At 50.0% G+C, this 19,137-nt stretch overlaps 1 protein-coding gene across 2 annotated transcripts in view; it reads left to right on the top strand.

The window, feature by feature from the left end:
• LOC147717826 (uncharacterized) overlaps positions 1 to 19,137 on the top strand; it is a 169,077-nt gene that overhangs the window by 73,204 nt on the left and 76,736 nt on the right. Inside the window, exons 2-3 of one of the 2 annotated variants that reach the window (XM_086920560.1) lie at positions 4,851 to 5,027; positions 17,581 to 17,643. In XM_086920560.1, the coding sequence (XP_086776686.1) occupies positions 4,851 to 5,027; positions 17,581 to 17,643 (240 nt within the window). The remainder of the gene's footprint in view (positions 1 to 4,850; positions 5,028 to 17,580; positions 17,644 to 19,137) is intronic. The other variant, XM_086920561.1, reaches the window with a different exon arrangement.

Raw genomic sequence — 19,137 nt, 5'->3', positions numbered from 1 at the left:
AGAAGACCGTCAACAAGCAGCTGGCCGCCTTCCTTGAGATGAACGGATCACTCGACCTCTCGCAGTCTGGCTTCCGGGCCAACCACAGCACCGAGACCGCCCTCATCGCAGCCACCGATGACATCCGAGCCCTGCTCGACAACGGAGAAACAGCGGCCCTCATCCTCCTGGACCTCTCCGCGGCATTCAACACTGTCTGCCACCGCACCCTAGTGCAGCGCCTCAGCAACATCGGAATCCAGGAGAAGGCACTGGAGTGGACCATCTCCTTCCTCGCCGGAAGGACACAGAGAGTCCGCCTACCCCCGTTCAGATCAGAAGCCACCGAAGTCATCTGCGGCGTCCCTCAGGGCTCCTCGCTCAGCCCCACCCTCTTCAATGTCTACATGAGCCCTCTCGCTTCCATCGCACGCCAACACAACCTCAACATCATCTCCTATGCCGACGACACCCAGCTGATCCTCTCCCTCACCAACGACCCCGCCACCGCCAGAGCCAACCTACACGAAGGGATGAAAGACGTAGCCGAGTGGATTATGGACAGCCGCCTGAAACTGAACTCAGGCAAGACAGAAGTTCTCATCCTGGGCTCCTCTCCCTCCACCTGGGACGACTCCTGGTGGCCCCCCGCCCTGGGCAGCGCACCCAAACCGACAGACCACGCTCGGAACCTGGGCTTCATCTTGGACTCCTCCCTCTCCATGACCAGACAAGTCAACGCCGTCTCCTCGTCATGCTTCAACACCCTGCGCATGCTACGTAAGGTCTTCAGGTAGATCCCCACCGAGACCAGGAAGACGGTCACTCAGGCCCTCGTCACCAGCCGACTGGACTACGGCAACGCCCTCTACGCCGGAACCACCGCCAAGCTCCAGAAGAGACTCCAGCGAATTCAGAACGCCTCAGCGAGACTCATCCTCGACATCCCCCGACACAGCAACATCTCCGGACACCTGAGAGACCTGCACTGGCTCCCGGTCAACAAGAGAATCACCTTCCGCCTCCTCACCCACGCACACAAAGCCCTACACAACCAAGGCCCAAGATGCCTCAACAGCCGCCTCAACTTCTACACTCCCACTCGTCAGCTCCGATCGAGCAGCCACGCCCTCGCCGCCGTCCCCCGCATCCGAAGAGCCACCACAGGAGGAAGGTCGCCAAGACCTGGAACTCCCTCCCGACCCACCTCCGCCTGACCCAAGACCACCTCACCTTCAGGAAGCAGCTCAAGACCTGGCTGTTCGAGAAGTAGCGGACCCCCCCTCCCCCCAAGCGCCTTGAGACCCTTCGGGTGAGTAGTGCGCTATATAAATGTTTTTGATTGGTTTTTTGACTGACCAACCACCCGCTCAAAGAGGGGCCGCCACTGACTTCACCCTTCCTTGAGCTTGGCATTCACCCTGCGAACTATCCTGCACCACAATGCCAAGCATTTGCACAAGTCTGTTGGACTATGTGTACATCACACAATGTGGTGTACCCACGGTGTTTTCATCTGACTTGACCTTCAACTCTCACTTCCCCAACACCTATTTGTAAATATGCACTAACAGTAATCCACATCCTGTAAATAAACACCATGTAAACACTCAAAGCTGTGTGAACTCCATGTTTCATTCAAAGGTTTGTTTTAGTACTTGTCATTACCAGGTGCAGGTATCAATGTACTTGTCAATCATGTCTCTGTGGGAGTGACCTAGGGAAAATGAGACAACAACAAGCACAGGTTAGGAAACGGATTCACAACCATCACAGCACAACATACAGCAACATCGCACAAACCACACTCATCTCAAATTACGCGGATCACAGGACACACATCAGGGAGCATTTGACGTACACCATCTTCCACACCCATTTGCAAACAGAACATACCAGAACAGGCACCATCCACACACCACATCCAGACATCACCAGATAACATACATCACGCTTTGAACACCAGCACAAGAGGAAGTTACTCACATTTAACTAAAGTAGCGAGCAATGAGCTTACGCCTCTGGTCAACACCTTCTTCCTCACCACTATCCTCATCACTGGACATGGGTGGTATGGGAGGCGGAACAACCTGTTGGTCTGCAGGGTCCAAGATCAGTGCAATGTTGTTGCGTAAGGCCAGGTTGTGGAGCATGCAGCAGGCAACCACGATCTTGCATACTTTCCCGGGTGAGTGTGGCAGGGCCCCTCCGGTTATATCAGTCAGCGAAACCTAGACTTCAGCAGACCAAACGTACGTTCCACCACCCTACGTGTCCTCCCATGGGCATCATTGTAGCGCATTTCTCCTGGGGTAGTTGGATTCCGTAGGGGGCTCAGCAGCCACGGTCGGTTTGGGTACGCAGAGTCGCCTAGGTGGGGGGATGACAGACACATACATTACTTCCAGGATTGGTGGGAACAGCATGTCACACATACAACACAGTAGTCATCACAGCACACTCACCTACAAGCCAGGCACATTCTTGACGCAAATTAGCCATCAGTTGGGGGACATTGCTGCTCCGCAGGATGTGGGAGTCATGTGCGGACCCAGGAAACCTTGCACACATATGTGAGATGATGTTGTCAGCCAGGCACACCACTTGCACATTTATAGAGTGGTAGTGCTTCCTATTACGATAGACAGCTTCACGTACCTGTGGTGGAATCAGACCAATATGTGTCCCATCAATGGCACCCACTACGTGTGGGATTTTGGCCAGGGCATAGAAGTCAACCTTCACTGCAGGCAGCTCTGTCGGACGTGGGAAATGGATGTATTCATCTTTGTAAGACATCATGGCATACAGCACATCCCGCAGTACCATGCTGAACATGGATTGGGACATCCCCCCGGCATGTCCAACTGTGTACTGGAAAGTGCCAGTTGCAAAGAAGTGAAGTGCCGCCATCACCTTTGCTGTTGGTGTAATTGATCCTGGATATGTCCTGCGTGGCTGAAGATGAGGTGACAATTGGCCCACAAGGTCCTGCAACCTCCATCTGTCCAGACGGAATTTGCGGATCACCTCCTCGTCAACCATGTCCTCCAGCACAGTATATGGTCGATGCACATTTTGAGCCCTCCTGTGTGGGATTAGATGCAAGCAGATGTCAATTCAACAACAACGTACATCTGGGCCACAACATCACATCTTGACCAACACAATAGAAAATATACATGAAGCAGACACTGATTGTATGTGTGATGTGAGTAAAATAAGAGGCACAACAGCTGACTACACACACAATTTACATCCTGAAACAACATCCGTTGTGCTAAAATGTTGAAGTTCATGTGCAGACATGTTGAAAGGACTGCCAACATAACATGACAGATAGCCCAAGTGTGGAGAAGCGTCACCACAGACACACCATGATGTGCACACACAACACGAACATGGACCACACCCTCATTGTCATCATGCACCCATTAACACACCTACAATGCTCAGCATCCTCACATGACAGGAATGGGCATACAACAAGCAACACACATACACATACCCAGTAAGCATGTATTCCACCATCAATGCGACTTGCACACACAAACCACACACTCACGCCAGTTCCTGGATGTGGGTACACAGCTGTGATGTACTGTGTAGATGTGTACCAATAGAAACGTGTGACCCCAAAACCAAGATGTAAACACATAGCCATGCACATGTGACGCAACTTGGGCTCACATCACGGGCCAATGTACAACACTGGCTAGGTCAATAGTATGGCCACACATGTCAACAATGGACACAACTGATACACGTATACACGTTCCATTGACATGACATGATGTATACTGTCGATTTACGGACATGTCCTGGCACACATGTACAACAATGAACATGACATGTGAGTGGCGACATGCATTGTGTCGACACACGACATCCGGGTACGCCTTCCCCCAACACATGAATAGATACTTTGAAGTCCAATAGTGCATTACATGTGCTGAGTTTGCAAGGACCATCACGGTCACACACCGGCAACCGCATGTGCGCGCTACCGCGATGGTGCATCATTTGAAATTAAGCACTCACTTGCGTAGCAATGGCGGAGCACGCTTTCCGCGGGGGTGGGGCAGGATAACACATACATTTGAATGTGCAAGTGAGAATTGCAGTTGGAACCCCCCTTACAGTCACATTGCAGCACCCACCGCACACCGCCGGGCCTGGCCGATCACCGAGCGCCGGGTGCAGGCGATGGCTGTTCGCCATATGTACAGATGTCAGCCTGGCATGGTTGCCCCTGGCCGCTCACACACAGCCTACACCCGGTGGTCAGCCACCACCAGCACCTGGTGGTCAGCCACCGGCTGCACCCGGCAGTCAGCCACCGGCCGCACTCGGCGGTCAGCCACCGGCCACACCCGGCGGTCGTTGATTGGCCAGGCCCGGCGGTGTGCCGTGGGTGCTGCAATGTGACTGTAAGTATGTATGTGTCAACCAGGATAACACATTATCCACTTGTGAGTGCATGTATGTATTGATGCCACACGCAGTAGTGACATCCGTGGTGTGTATGTTGTGCTGCAATAGCATGTTGGTGCCATTATCGGAGTGTGCGTTGGCACCCATGTCAGGCACGTTGACACACCAGTTGCATTGTAGTGCAGGGACACAGGACATGCCCTTGAGGTCTGTGTTCTTATTGCAACACATGTGTGTTGTTCGGCATGCACTTGCCCAGCTAGCTAGAAGTACATGTTTCACAGGCACCCTCGGTTCTTTGACATGAAGATGTATGGTAGGGGTGGTTCTTGTGCAGGATGGGGGCTAGATGTTGGTCAGCAGTCAAGGTGTTTTGTGTTTAGAATTTTTACGGACGTGAGTGTGTCACTTACGTATACCTCTTTTCTCTCTTTTAGCTTTGGCCGAGGGCACTGACCCACAAACGACAGAGCGCAGTGGTGGCAATGCATCAGAATCCGGAAACACACACACGCAGACTGAGACTGAAAAGAGCAGCCTCGGAGAGGGGTATAGGACTGTCCCTGAGGACTCACATGTGGGGACTCCATCGTCCTCATCTTCAGACGGTGTTGGTGAGTCAGCACTGTTGGTAGACACAGGGAGTGGGCAATCTACACCTTCAAGCGGTACACAGAACACAGGGCCAACACTGCCAACAAATGCAACAAGTACTGCTCGTGCACGCCAGAGTAAGGGGAGCAGAGGGGCCTTCGGTGCAGGCACCACTGCCCCTGCCTCTGTGACACAAAATGCACGACAGCTGGGTGTAGGGCAGACCATCATGATCAATGAATTCCAAGACCACGATAGGAAGTTGGGGCAGGTGGTAGCATTCATGGAGGGGATGCATTGCGATGTTGCTTGTCTACACAGAACAGTTCAGTCGTTAACCAGCACAGTGTCTGCAGCCATTTAAAAGTCACAGGCACAAGCTTCGACTTCAGTTCCCCATCCACACCACTTGATGTGTCAGCGGAGAGTGACAATACTGAGCAGGGCTCATTTTCGGAATATTGCACTAGAAGCAGCCACAGGCAGCAAGGCAGGGCACGGAGGGCACAGACACCATCCCCTAGGACAGGGAAATCTTTGACAGACCACAACATCAGCTACCCTGGAGTTGACACACAGGATGGTCAAGGGGTGTTAGGCGACCGGGATTCACATGTAAGACAGGCATCCCCCTCCAAAAATACTAACAAAGGAAGGGCATCTCCCAAGGCCAGGGATACTCCCAAGGACACTGCAAAGGGAAGGGCACCTCCCAAGGCCAGGGACACTCCCAAGGACAAGGACACTGCAAAGGAAAGGGCACCTCCCAAGGCCAGGGACACACCCATGGACAAGGACACTGCAAAGGAAAGGGCACCTCCCAAGGGCAGGGACACACCCAATGACAAGGACACTGCAAAGGGAAGGGCACCTCCCAAGGTCAGGGACACTCGCAAGGACAAGGACACGGCAAAGGAAAGGGACACTACAATGGACCGGGACACTACTAAGGACAAGCCAACTCCCAGGGACAGGGCACCGCCCACGGCTTAGGCACATTCCAGAGACAGGACACATACTACAGGCAAGGCACCTCCCAGGGACAAGGGCTCTCCCATGGACACGAGCACCATCAAGGACAGGCATACATCACCCCTGGATGCCCTGAGGCTGATGTTGGAGAAGGAACGTAAAACACATGTGTCAGCGGTGGAGTCACCCCATACCTCTATTCCCATCCACACCCCGCAGAAGCAGAGGAAAGTGTACACTGTTGTAGCATCCCCCATTCCACATGATGCAGAGGGCAGAAGGCAGGGCCACAGCAAACGTCAAGCAGGGTCCAGCACGTCCCCAGAGAGCAGACCCACACCAGCACATGATCCACCTTTGTTGGGTGATACTCATGATGAGGCCACACCACTCACCAGTCCAGTGATATCCAGGGTGCCCTTCCATATCCCAAAGAAATTGAGATACACCCCTGTGACACCTGGCCACTCCAATGTCGCTCAAGTACAGCTGTCCCCAGCTCCCAGAGCCACCCTGCCTCCTGGCCCATACAGCCCTGTGGCTCATCATTTCAGTGGTCCTAGTGGGTCACCTGCAGTTCACTCAATCAATCAATCAATCATAGCATTTGTAGAGCACGCTACTCACCCGGGAGGGTCTCACGGCGCTGGGGGAGAGGGGTCCGTTACTGCTCGAAAAGCCAGGTCTTGAGTTGCATCCTGAAGGAGAGATGGGTCTGGGTTCACCGGAGGTGGGTGGGGAGGGAGTTCCATGTCTTGGCTGCCAGGTAGGAGAAGAATCTTCCTCCGGCGATGGTTCTGCGGATGTGTGGAACGGCGGCGAGGGCGAGGCTGGTCGATCGTAGCTGGCGGGTGGGCGAGTAGAAGGTCAGTCGGTTGTTGAGGTATTTGGGGCCCTGGTTGTGGAGAGTCTTGTGTGCGTGGGTGAGGAGTCTGAACGTGATCCTCTTGCTGACTGGGAGCCAGTGCAGGTCTCTCAGGGGGCCGGAGATGTGGCGGGGTCGGGGGATGTCCAGGATGAGTCGTGCGGAGGCGTTCTGGATGCGTTGGAGTCTTTTCTGAAGTTTGGCTGTGGTACCGGCGTAAAGGGTGTTTCCGTAGTCCAGTCGGCTGGTGACGAGTGCCTAAGTGACCGTCTTCCTGGTTTCGGTGAGGATCCATCGGAAGATCTTACGGAGCATTCGCAGGGTGTTGAAGCATGATGATGAGACGGCGTTGATTTGTCTGGTCATTGAGAGGGAGGAGTCCAGGATGAAGCCCAGGTTACGTGCGTGGTCCGTTGGCTTGGGAGTGGTGCCCAGGGCAGGGGGCCACCAGGAGTCGTCCCAGGCGGAGGGCGATGATCCCAGGATGTTGACTTCCGTCTTGTCTGAGTTCAGTTTCAGGCGGCTGTTCTTCATCCATTCGGCGACGTCTTTCATCCCTTCGTGTAGGCTGGTTCTGGCGGTGGCGGGGTCGTTGGTGAGGGAGAGGATCAGCTGGGTGTCGTCGGCGTAGGAGATGATGTTGAGGTTGTGTTGGCATGCGATGGCTGCGAGGGGGCTCATGGAGACGTTGAAGAGGGTGACGCTGAGTGATGACCCTTGTGGTACGCCGTAGATGACTTCGGTGGCCTCTGATCTGATCGGGGGAGGCGGACTCTCTGGGTTCTTCCGGCGAGGAATGAGATGATCCATTCCAGTGCCTTCTCTTGGATTCCGATGTTGCTGAGGCGGTGCACTAGGGTGCGGTGGCAGACAGTGTTGAACGCTGCGGAGAGGTCCAGGAGGATGAGGGCCGCCGTTTCCCCGTTATCGAGAAGGGATCTGATGTCATCAGTGGCTGCGATGAGGGCGGTCTCGGTGCTGTGGTTGGCTCGGAAACCGGACTGCGAGTGGTCGAGGGATCCATTTGTCTCGAGGAAGGCGTCAGTTCACTCTCATGTGTCAGATAGTGGCACTGTGTCTGTTGTTCGCTGTCATACCTCATGTAGTAGCACTATGTCAGTTATGCCCTCTCCTATTTCAGGGACTACCAATGTGTGTGTCCGCCACTCTCATGTCTCAGATGCTGGCATGGTATTTGTTGGTCACTGTGCACGGTAATGTCCTGGCAGGTGTCTGGGTCTATGACTCATATGTCAGTCACTACATCTGTGGCTGTGTCCCACACTCCTGTTTCTAGTGCTGGCAGTGTGTCTGGGTCTATGGCTCAGTGTCAGTCACTAGAGCTGTGGCTGTGTCCCACACTCCTGTATCTGGTGCTGGCAGTGTGTCTGGGTCTATGGCTCATGTGTCAGTCACTAGAGCTGTGGCTGTGTCCCATACTCCTGTTTCTGGTGCTGCATTGTGCCCTCTCATGTGCTGCCTCTGATGTACCTGTTCTGTGCCTTGGACTGTTGATGCTCGTTTCCCCTCTCATGGGCTGCCTCAGATGTACCTGTTCTGTGCCATGGACTGTTGATGCACTTCGCCCCTCTCATGTACTGCCTCAGTTGTACCTGCTCTGTGCCTTGCCTTGAACTGTTGAGGCACTTGGCCCCTCTCATGTGCTGCCTCTGATGTACCTGCTCTGTGCCTTGGACTGTTGATGCTCGTTGCCCCTCTCATGTGCTGCCACTGATGTCCCTGCTCTGTGCCATGGACTGTTGATGCACTTTGCCCCTCTCATGTGCTGCCTGAGTTGTACCTGCTCTGTGCCATGGACTGTTGATGCACTTAGCCCCTCTCATGTGCTGCCTCTGATGTACCTGTTCTGTGCCATGGACTGTTGATGCACTTAGCCCCTCTCATGTTCTGCCACTGATGTACCTGCTCTGTGCTATGGACTGTTGATGCAATTTGCCCCTCTCATGTGCTGCCTCAGATGTACCTACTCTGTGCCTTGGACTGTTGATGCTCGTTGCCCCTCTCATGTGCTGCCACTGATGTCCCTGCTCTGTGCCATGGACTGTTGATGCACTTTGCCCCTCTCATGTGCTGCCTGAGTTGTACCTGCTCTGTGCCATGGACTGTTGATGCACTTAGCCCCTCTCATGTGCTGCCTCTGATGTACCTGTTCTGTGCCATGGACTGTTGATGCACTTAGCCCCTCTCATGTTCTGCCACTGATGTACCTGCTCTGTGCTATGGACTGTTGATGCAATTTGCCCCTCTCATGTGCTGCCTCAGATGTACCTACTCTGTGCCTTGGACTGTTGATGCTCGTTGCCCCTCTCATGTGCTGCCACTGATGTACCTGCTCTGTGCCATGGACTGTTGATGCACTTAGCCCCTCTCATGGGCTGCCTCTGCTGTACCTGTTCTGTGCCATGGACTGTTGATGTACTTAGCCCCTCTCATGTGCTGCCTCTGATGTCCCTGCTCTGTGTCATGGACTGTTGATGCACTTCACCCCTCTCATGTGCTGCCTCAGTTGTACCTGCTCTGTGCCTTGCCTTGGACTGTTGAGGCACTTGGCCCCTCTCATGTGCTGCCTCTGATGTACCTGCTCTGTGCCTTGGACTGTTGATGCTCGTTGCCCCCCTCATGTGCTGCCTCAGATGTACCTGCTCTGTGCCTTGAACTGTTGATTCTCGTTGCCCCTCTCATGTGCTGCCTCAGTTGTACCTGTTCTGTATCTTAGACTGTTGAGGCACTTGGCCCCTCTCATGTTCTGCCACTGATGTACCTGCTCTGTTATGGACACTGCCCTGTTGCTGTTCTGATACTGCATTCTGCCCTCTCATGTGCTGCCTCTGATGTACCTGCTCTGTTATGGACACTGCTCTGTTGCTGGTATGATGCTCCATTGTGCCCTCTCATGTGCTGCCTCTGATGTACCTGCTCTGTTATGATACTGCATTGTGCCCTCTCATGTGCGACCTCAGATGTACCTTTTCTGTTGTATCCAGTGCCCATGCTCCTGCCTACTCTTGGAGTTATTTAGTAATATGTGCAATAAACAATGTAATCGTGTGTAGTGGTTTCTGTGTGTCTTTCCTGGTTGTCTACTTGCATTCTTGATATATTGATGGTATCGTAATTACTGTTTACCCAACATGCACCTCCCCCCTCTCCACGTCATGGCCCCGGCAGGAACTCCCCTTCCGGCATTGATTGTTGTGTTTGCGTACCTGCGGCGGCGACGGTCCATGACTTGTTGGTGGTGGAGCACGAAGAGGATTGGAAATGCGTTCAGAGCTGGGTCCATGACGGAGATCTGCCTGTTGTGGGTATCTCTGCAATGTCTTGGCTCTCGGGGTCAAGTGTATTTCCGCGGCGGTGCTTGTTTTTCCGCGGCGTACGTACTTTTGACAGTGATTCCCATCCAAATGTGGCGGACGGACAGACCGCGGCTGGCGGACGGAAAAATGGCATTTTCCGCCTACTTTATGCCGGTGGACATCCTTCCGTCCGCCATCCTAATGACCCCCTTAGTTAGCAAAGTAAAGATAATCATCCACACTGTACCTTTATTGTGTCTGCTGCCAAGTTTACGTTTATAAAGTTGTCACATTTCTAATGTTCAGAGGCCTCGGAACACAAAGGATTTCCTGTCATAGGTGCCTGTGAATGGGGCGTCAAGGCGCTAGATGTGTTGTTTTCTTGCAGGCTTGCTGTGACACATGATGGGCGCTGCACTTGTCTCATTGTCTTGAGTCTGACTTGAAACTCACTGTGCAAAAGTGCACTCAGCTGCACCAGCGAACAAGAAACAGGATGTGTGCCGCAACACCAACATGGGTTTCCTCTTCCTGCAACGTTTATCAGATGCAAGGATGTTTCTTGATGAAAAAGGGGGCATGGGATATAGAAAGCTTTGCAACTGGCATTCCGTTTGTAGAAGACTCGATTCATGACATCAGATATTTCCTTTGCATGTAGCACGAGGGTCATGACCTTGAATTGTTGCCAAGGTCAGCTGCTTCTAGTAATGTGCCTTTATGAGAGGCTTCTGGGATGGCTAGAGTGCAACAGGGGCCTTAGGCAGGCGAGATGACTCTTCACTGTGTTCAACGGAGACCTGAAGGAGGGTTAAGTCACAGGGAAATGGGGATTTGCACCATTGTATTTCTTGCTTCCTTGTGGAGCTGCTCCTGGTTTCTGAGTGTACCACCCTGCAGAGGCCCGAGGTTCTAGATTGGTAGTTTCAGAGGGAAGTGTATGCCGACATCTACGCGTAGAGTGGTGGTGAGCAGCCTTTACAACGCGGGTATTACCACGCGCTGCCATTACTACGCTGCTTTTAGAACGCAAGTCGTTACAACGACTTGGCTGGAGGGCGCTGTTGGGAATAGTTTAATTTTCTTTTTCCAACACCTTCCCTACTGTAACGTGGGTTGGAGTTGAAATCGAAAATGAAACTATTTCACTATCCAGCGCTTACAACGCAAGTCGTTGTAAAAACAGCATTGTAATGGCACGCGTGGTAATAGCCCGCGTTGTAGTGTCATACAACCATATTAGCAGGCTTGCTGGTTTTGAAGTGGAAGTACCAAAATGATCTCATTGTCAAAAACAGTTGCCCTCTTACCTATTTACATAAAATACAAGTCTGTGATCTGCATGTTACAAATGTGGTATGCAGCAAGCACATTAACCCTTTATGCTACTTTATGAGCCAGAATTCGAGAACCCCAGGTGAAGTCATAACGGCTCGCCCATTGGGTTTTTTCAAACCCTCCCTCCTCCCCTCCCACCCGGGGACTAACTTGAGACAACAACCCCGCGGTTAGGCTTGAACATATATTCCTGATCACAGCCCTCTCCTTCTATTCACCCGGACCGCTTTGATACTCTCTCAGGATTTACTGAAATCGACTGACTGTTCGAACAATCTGGACAGCCAGTCGAGAAATGATGCAGCGCGCATTGAGATTAAAAGGACACTATGCAACCCATTCTGTGACATTCCTGTGTATCATCCCGGTGCAAACGAGGTCAGAGAACCACACAGTATTTGTAAGATTCTTAAGAAAGAGAAGTGCTCATGGTCAGCAGTTCCTGCTCAGAGTCTCATCCTCCAGCTCATAATTGTGCCCTACACTAAAGCGTTGGAGTTTAAATGCATTAACACTGACTTTTATCCATCCCACAGGTACATTGGGTTTGTAAAACATATACAATGCGTCTCCAGTAAAAAACGCGCCCCCATGTACAGACTTCTTGCATTAAAAGATGTGCCTCCTACATGGGGTGCATCCCAGTAATGTTCTGAATTTTATTTCGTTTTCGCTTTACCCTGCATCCTGATGCAGGGCCCCTGGGCGCTCTCGCTTCAATAAGAAATGCAGAACCAAACAGTCTTGTGCATTTCATAGGTTTGTGTGTGTTCCTCAGTAGGCGATGCTTTGAGACCTCGGCTTTTCTGACTTGTAGCACAAGAGATGCAATGTGTGTGAATGCTCTGACCTCTGAGTGCCCTCTTGAAACAGGTGCAGCTTCGGATCAGTGCAGTGTCTGTGATAAGAGGACGGAGTGGGGCGAACGGAAGGGAAACACTGCATCCTCATTGCAGGAAATGAATCCCTGGCCCACCCTGATGGATTTGCATTTATTCATTTAAGGTTTTTTTGTTTCTGATCTTGACAATTCCCTTGCTCCCCTCCATAAACCGGAGATGGTTATGTCACTGTGACGTACAGGTGTCACCTCTCTAAATGCCACAGCACAAGAGCAGAAAGATGACCAGGAATCTTTCACAATCTCTCAGAAAGGCAGTCCTTGATATGATGGATGGATGGATGGATGGATGGATGGAGGAGGAATGAAAAATTGGGAGGATTAGGAATGTAAGCTCGGGGGGAGGATGAATGGATGAATGGATGGAGGATGAATGGAGGAGGAGGAATGGATGAATGGATGGAAGAGGAATGAATGGATGGTTGGATGAATGGAAGCGGAGTGGATGGTGGAGGAATGGATGGATGAGGAATGGATGGATGAATGGAAGGTGAATGGATGGAGGAGGAATGGATGAATGAATGGATGGAGGAGGAATGGATGGAGGTAGAATGGATTAATGAGAAATGGATGAATGGATGGAGGGGGAATAGATGGATGAATGGAAGGGGAATGGATGGAGGAGGAATGGAAGAATGAATGGATGGAGGAGGAATGGATGAAAGAATAGATGAATGAGGAATGGATGGATGAATGGATGACTGTGGAATGGATGAATGAATGGATGAATGAGTAATGGGAGGGAGGAGGGATAATGATGATATAATTTCCACACTGCTATCACCCCCTTCCAGCGACCACACAGGTAATAGAATTTCACATCAACAGAGACAGCCTTAGCACAGTGCCGAAGAGATGTCTTCTTGCTTGAGCTGTTTCATGTTTGTATATCAAAGAGAGAAAATAGAAGCTTTTACTGGTTTTCCACATTCTTCTATCGACCTTGTCACAAAAATACTGTCCATCTGGCAAAGCATGAGCCAGGAGGCCTCTTTTTTCAATCATGCCCTTCGGGGCAAGTGGAGGGAAGTGTGCACATGGGGCCAGTGACTTACCTCTACCGTAACAAAACACATCCGTCAGCAGACGTCTCCTTGTGAAAACATGGACTACAGAACACTGCAAAGAACAGACTGACAAAATATTGACGCTGCTGGTATATCTCTTGTTAGACCAGTTCTCCAGGGCTTGTTGCTAAATACCTTTGTTCAGGAAAACCTGCCAAGCTACTAACAACTGCTTTTTTAGGTTGACGCCTACCAGACAGCGCATAGCTAGACAGCGCAGCTGTATGCCTATGTGAAAGGCATCATTGGGACTTTCAGAAAGTTGACCTGGGGATGCTTTCCACCCGTGGCTTGCTACTAACATTGTGGTTTGTTACTCACGTTTCCTGTCTTCCATGTGCTGGCTTTATTTGCTTTGGGCTGTGCAGTTTGAGTTCACACCTCCCCATGCTTAGGCCGTCTTTATACTATTCTTTCATGAACTCAATTTCCGTCTTACACAGACCGTCGTTACAACTTGTTCTTATCTTGTTACATTTGCTGAGCATTCACAAACTGAGGTCAAATGTCAAGCTGTGTTTTCATGGGTGCTTGGTGTTTATTTTGCTTTCGGCTGACTTCAAAGTGAGAGCGTTTATAGCAAAGAGGAAGGCAGCGTATTTTCTTCAAGGAGCCTGCTGGTCCCTTTTTTATTTTTTTACATTTATTTTAACATAGACATCTCAAAAGGTATCTCATTCTTCAGCCGCACAAAACATTTGCACGTTTTTTAGCAATATTTCTCTTCTTAGGTGAGTCCATTTAATTTGTAAAACGACTTTTTTGGGAACAAAGTATAAAATCGCATTTCAGTCTCAGCTTCAGCCTAACATATGCTGATCTTGGGCAATTTACACTGTCAATGGCCCATTCACTGTCAAGCACAGGATAAGATCTATTCACATAAAAGATCGGCCATATTGTAACACAATTTAACAATGCTTGGCTTTTACTTTGATGTGTAAAGCACATGGTTTACTTATGCCATCCGTGGCAACTCGTTTTGGAGAGTTGGATACGGCGAAAGGCACTTTTAATGAAAGCTTTTGCGTTTAAGTTTAGCTACACAATAATTATGTATTCCATCTGCAACTGTGCCTTTTTTGGGAACACATATATTTCTGGATATAACTGATTTCCTCAGTAGTATTTGCAGGCACTAGGATTACGATTTGAATAGTGCAGCAGGTGCAATGGCACAGGGGCCAAAAGGTCTAGTAAACCCACTGAACACTTATTATTGCTATATTTTACTACTAAACAAGCAGTCACAAGTGCAATTAACTTGCAGGTACTAAGTGTAGGAAGCTGGCTCTAAGTCCCCACAGGTATAGCAGAGGCAAAAATAGACAAGTCTAACAGCTCTCTTTGTGGTAGTGGGATCGGCAGTTAGGCTGATCCAGAGGGTGTGTTAAGCATGTAAGTATAAAAAGTTATACTTGTATTTTATTTTGTAATACCAAGCAGGACCTGGCACCAGTAAGTAAGAACACTTTCAAATACAAATCTGCACACAGAAGTACAGTTGTGGATTGTTTTGGAATCATCAGGTTTTTATTACTTTTAACACAGTTTAAAATACAATGAGATTACTTTTGATTATCCTTGCATTACTTTTTAGTTACTTTTAGGTCTTGAGGTGATGCTGAAATATCACACACAGGCTGGTTTCACTTACAGGTAAGTACGACAATTCTTAAAATAAAGCACAGTTACTTTTTTTCATACAAAGGTTCAACTTGACAAATTTTAGTAACAAAACTTCACACTATTGGTCCTCATGGGGAAAAAAAGGTTATTGTTTTACAGGTGGTAAACAACCTGTAAGAATAATGTTGGGGTTTAGAACCAAGGTTCAGGTAGGCACTCAAATCGAACCACCAGGGGCACTAGGGTGGTCGGGTGCAGAGTGCAGGGTCCCTATGTTAGCCCATGGGGCTAAGGGGGCCTTCTGCCAGGGATTGCTTACGAGCAGGGCAGTTGGCCAGGGCCAGACTGGCCATAGCGGGCAGCAGGCAATCCCCCTATGCCCCGCACGGGTGGGGGGCCGGTTTGGGGCCCCTGGGGGCCGTTTTTGTTACAGGTCCGTTTTAGCAGCATAACTGCAAAATCGGCCCTGTAACAAAATCGGCCGAAAACCGGTCCTGGTAAAGAGCTTGGCAACACCTCCAAGCCCCGGGGGGTGAGGGGGCGAGCACATTGCCAAGTCCGCAGGTTTGGGCAGGGAGGCTTCCTGAAGGCGACCACCGGCTGAGAGGTAAGTTGAGATCTTGGGGGACGCCAGGACACCGTCGAATGGGCCACTCAAGGCTGTGAGGCTTTGGGTGCATGGGTGTCTTTTGGAGTTGTGTTCTTCTTACCAGCTCCGGTCATGGTCGGGGAACCATTTAGGTGGAGGCAGCGACCATTGGTTTGACCCTTGATGGAGGACCGGGATCACTAGATTCCAGGTCAGGATCACTGAGGACTACTATGCACCTGATGGCTGTGGCCAGGTGCAAAGGCTTCCAGTCCCTGTTTGAGCCCTGTGGTTCCATTCACAGACCACTCACAATGCAGCATTGTGATTGGCTATGGGGAGACCGGGTGCTTTGTGCTGCCGGCAGAGACTGGAAGAAGAGGACAGAGAAGAGGGCGGCCGGCCAGGCCAGATAAGTATTCTTTATTTTTCATTTCCATACCGACCCTCATACCAACCCCACCACACCTGCCTCACCACTCCCGATTGGTAGCAGCCGTTACTGGTGCCAGGAAGAGGCGAGATGACAGCACAGCGAGGAGGAGACACAGATTGTGCTGTCTGAATCATGATACTATTAATCACCAATGAGGGAGGAGTAATAGCTGTAGAAACCTGCAAATTACTCGATGTCTACAAGGCACAACGGGGTCCAAACAGGTTTTCAGAGGCACAGCCTGAAAGAATACACAGTGTGATAAAAGGGAGAGAGCTACAACTATGCAGTCTACAGAGTTACAACTAAGGAAATAAAACACTAAACTAGGGGTGGATAGAGGACCAAACATTGTGTTGGTTAGTGCACTGTCTCTAGCCGGGTACACTGTACGTGTCTGGCCTATCTCCCCTGGGTACGCGCAGGCATCACTCGGGGCGCACTTCACTCACCTATCACATACCTACCAGAGAACGCTTTACCTCCTCACCTCAGAGCACAGATGCCTCTGTGGCAAGGAAGCCAACGCTAAACACAAAAGGGCCTCATTTATGAGAAGTGACGTATTGCTGCGTGAAAGCAGTGATGTGTCACTTCTCAGTGCACCCACCTTGCGACATGATTGATGCGTCATATTTACTGTATGACGCATCATGTTGCGAGAAGTTACAGATACGTCAGTATTTCTGACGTATCTGGCGCAAAAGTGAAGCATTGCTGGAGTGTGTCACAAAAAGTGACGCAACTCCAGCAATGTGTCCTTTCACATGGGGCAAGCGCAAAACTGTCGCAAGGCCTCATAAATAAGGCCCAGCAGTGGAGAAGAGGAGCCCCCTCCTGCAGACCCTGTGTTCCATTTCAGGCTCAGCCCCCGCTTGCAGGAGGGTTGGCGCGAACAGCTCAGCAGCACACGCTGGGAGCTGGGGCCAGTCTTCCCTAGCCTTGCCCCGTCCAGCGGCGCTTCAGACGGTGGCTTCTCCAACGCTGGCCTCGGTAGGCTGCAGCGGTGCACTGGCAGTTCTATGGGCAGTGCCTGCTGCATTACATCAGGAATCACCCTCATTCCAGAGGCAAGAACAGAACAGGAAGCAGGGAAGAGGGAGGGAGTTTTTTGTGTGGTAAATGCATGTGATTGGAGGCACAGGGGCCTCACTATGTGTGTCATCACTGCGAGAGAAGGACTCAGAGTAATGCTACTACCGGTAAGTAATCAAAGGAAATGAATCATTGTTCCCAACCCTGTTTGATTTGCATTTCATATTTATAGATTTTTTGTTCATGATGTTCACAACTGCCCTTGCTCCCCTCCATAAACCGAAGTGGTCATGTTATTGTGGGGTGCACCTGTCACCTCTCTAGATGCCAGAGCACAAGAGCAGAGCAATGACCAGGTAACTTTCACAATTGTCAGAGAGATAGTCCCTGATCTGAACCGTCTCTCTCTCTCCTCACTTTACAGGTAACGGTTCTGTTGATGCTGCCAGTTCCATGAGGCCCTCAACCACCAACAACAGAACGACAGGTAATCCAATTGCGAGACAGCTTTAAAATGTGCATCATGGTTCCATTTGCTGCTTCAAGTTTGTATTTCAAAGGAGAAAAAAAAGTCAAAATTCTACCGGCCTTGGCAAAAAACGAATATCCATCTGGTAAACTATTAGCTAGGAGGCATCTAGTATTAAATCATGTCCACGCATGCATGTGGTAGGAAGTGCAAACACAGGGCCCAGTGACTTACCGCTACATTGACAAAACACAACCATGTATTGTAGAGCTTCAGACATCTCTGTGAAAACAGGGAATACAAAAAGATATCTTGCAAAAGTGCCCACTGCAAAGAACAGACTGACAAAACAATAATCGTGTGACTCTGGAGAGTGGCTAGGTCTGACTTTGTGCAATACCATTATTATAATCAAAATACCAATAATATCTAGGGGGTGCTCAATGGAACAGTTAAGAAACGGCCACCCACGTATCCAAGAGTCCTCTGTGACCAAAGGTACACAAAGAGCAAATTGCAAATCAAGATCCCGTTCCCGAGCAAAAAGCAAATTTATATCATCAGGAAGTCAATTCAAGGCTGCAAATCATATATGTTATTATTCTTCTTTATTTTCTCATCCTGTTCAAAGCCGTAGGTGTTTTACAAATGGCTCATGACAGTAAATTGGCGTAGCTAGTATAGCCGAGATGTAGCCAACACATGTTTCGTCAAGGGTATATCGCCCATAGACTTCCTCAGGGCACATATTTCATGTTCCACATTATAGATGCCTAGCCCCATGGGATACACAAGACAGCGGTCCTAAACCTTGTTTGATTGAGATATGAATCATTAAATCTTCAAGTTGTGATTTGTTAACGGGTTATCACAATTTGAAGATTTATTGATTCATATCTCAATCAAACAAGGTTTAGGACCGCTGTCTTTTGTATCACGTTACACCCAAGTCCAGGACCATAACTGGGTAAACCTCATTTTTTTAAATAGCCCCATAGGATAACATTGCAACAGTTTATGAACGCATAAATATTGCTTGTAATTGAATGAAATATCATTCAAAGACTTAGGAGAATCGTATTGATAAATCCAACAATAAGCTATTAATGGATTTATCCTAAATTGACAGAAAATAAGTTATAAGACTTTCTTGTCTGTAAGCCAAAATTCAGCCTTCCTGCAGCCTTTACTGATTGGTGAGAGTTAACAAGATACGCCAGACTGCATTGATGAAGTGATAAGTGGCTCACCAGGGGAGAAGCTATCTGCTGGAGAAAGCTCTGCTACATAAGAATGCCAGAGCAAGGGGGAGGGGATCGGAAAGAATGAGGCTGCAAAAGAGGAACAGAACAGGCAGAGAATGCCAGGCCCGCCTACCTCCATCCCCGATGACCCAGCAAGATAGGAGGCTTAAGGAAGGAGTCTGCAGATGTTAGGGGATGGAGAGCTATGGAAATGATTCACACCGAGAGTTGGTTTAGTTAGCTCTTTAGGCTCTGCTGAGATTTCAGC

Source organism: Lissotriton vulgaris, chromosome 5, assembly GCF_964263255.1.
Source record: "Lissotriton vulgaris chromosome 5, aLisVul1.2, whole genome shotgun sequence".
Lineage (NCBI taxonomy): Eukaryota > Metazoa > Chordata > Amphibia > Caudata > Salamandridae > Lissotriton > Lissotriton vulgaris.
Note: the sequence above shows the minus strand (reverse complement) of the source record. Positions and strands in the feature narration are given on the sequence as shown.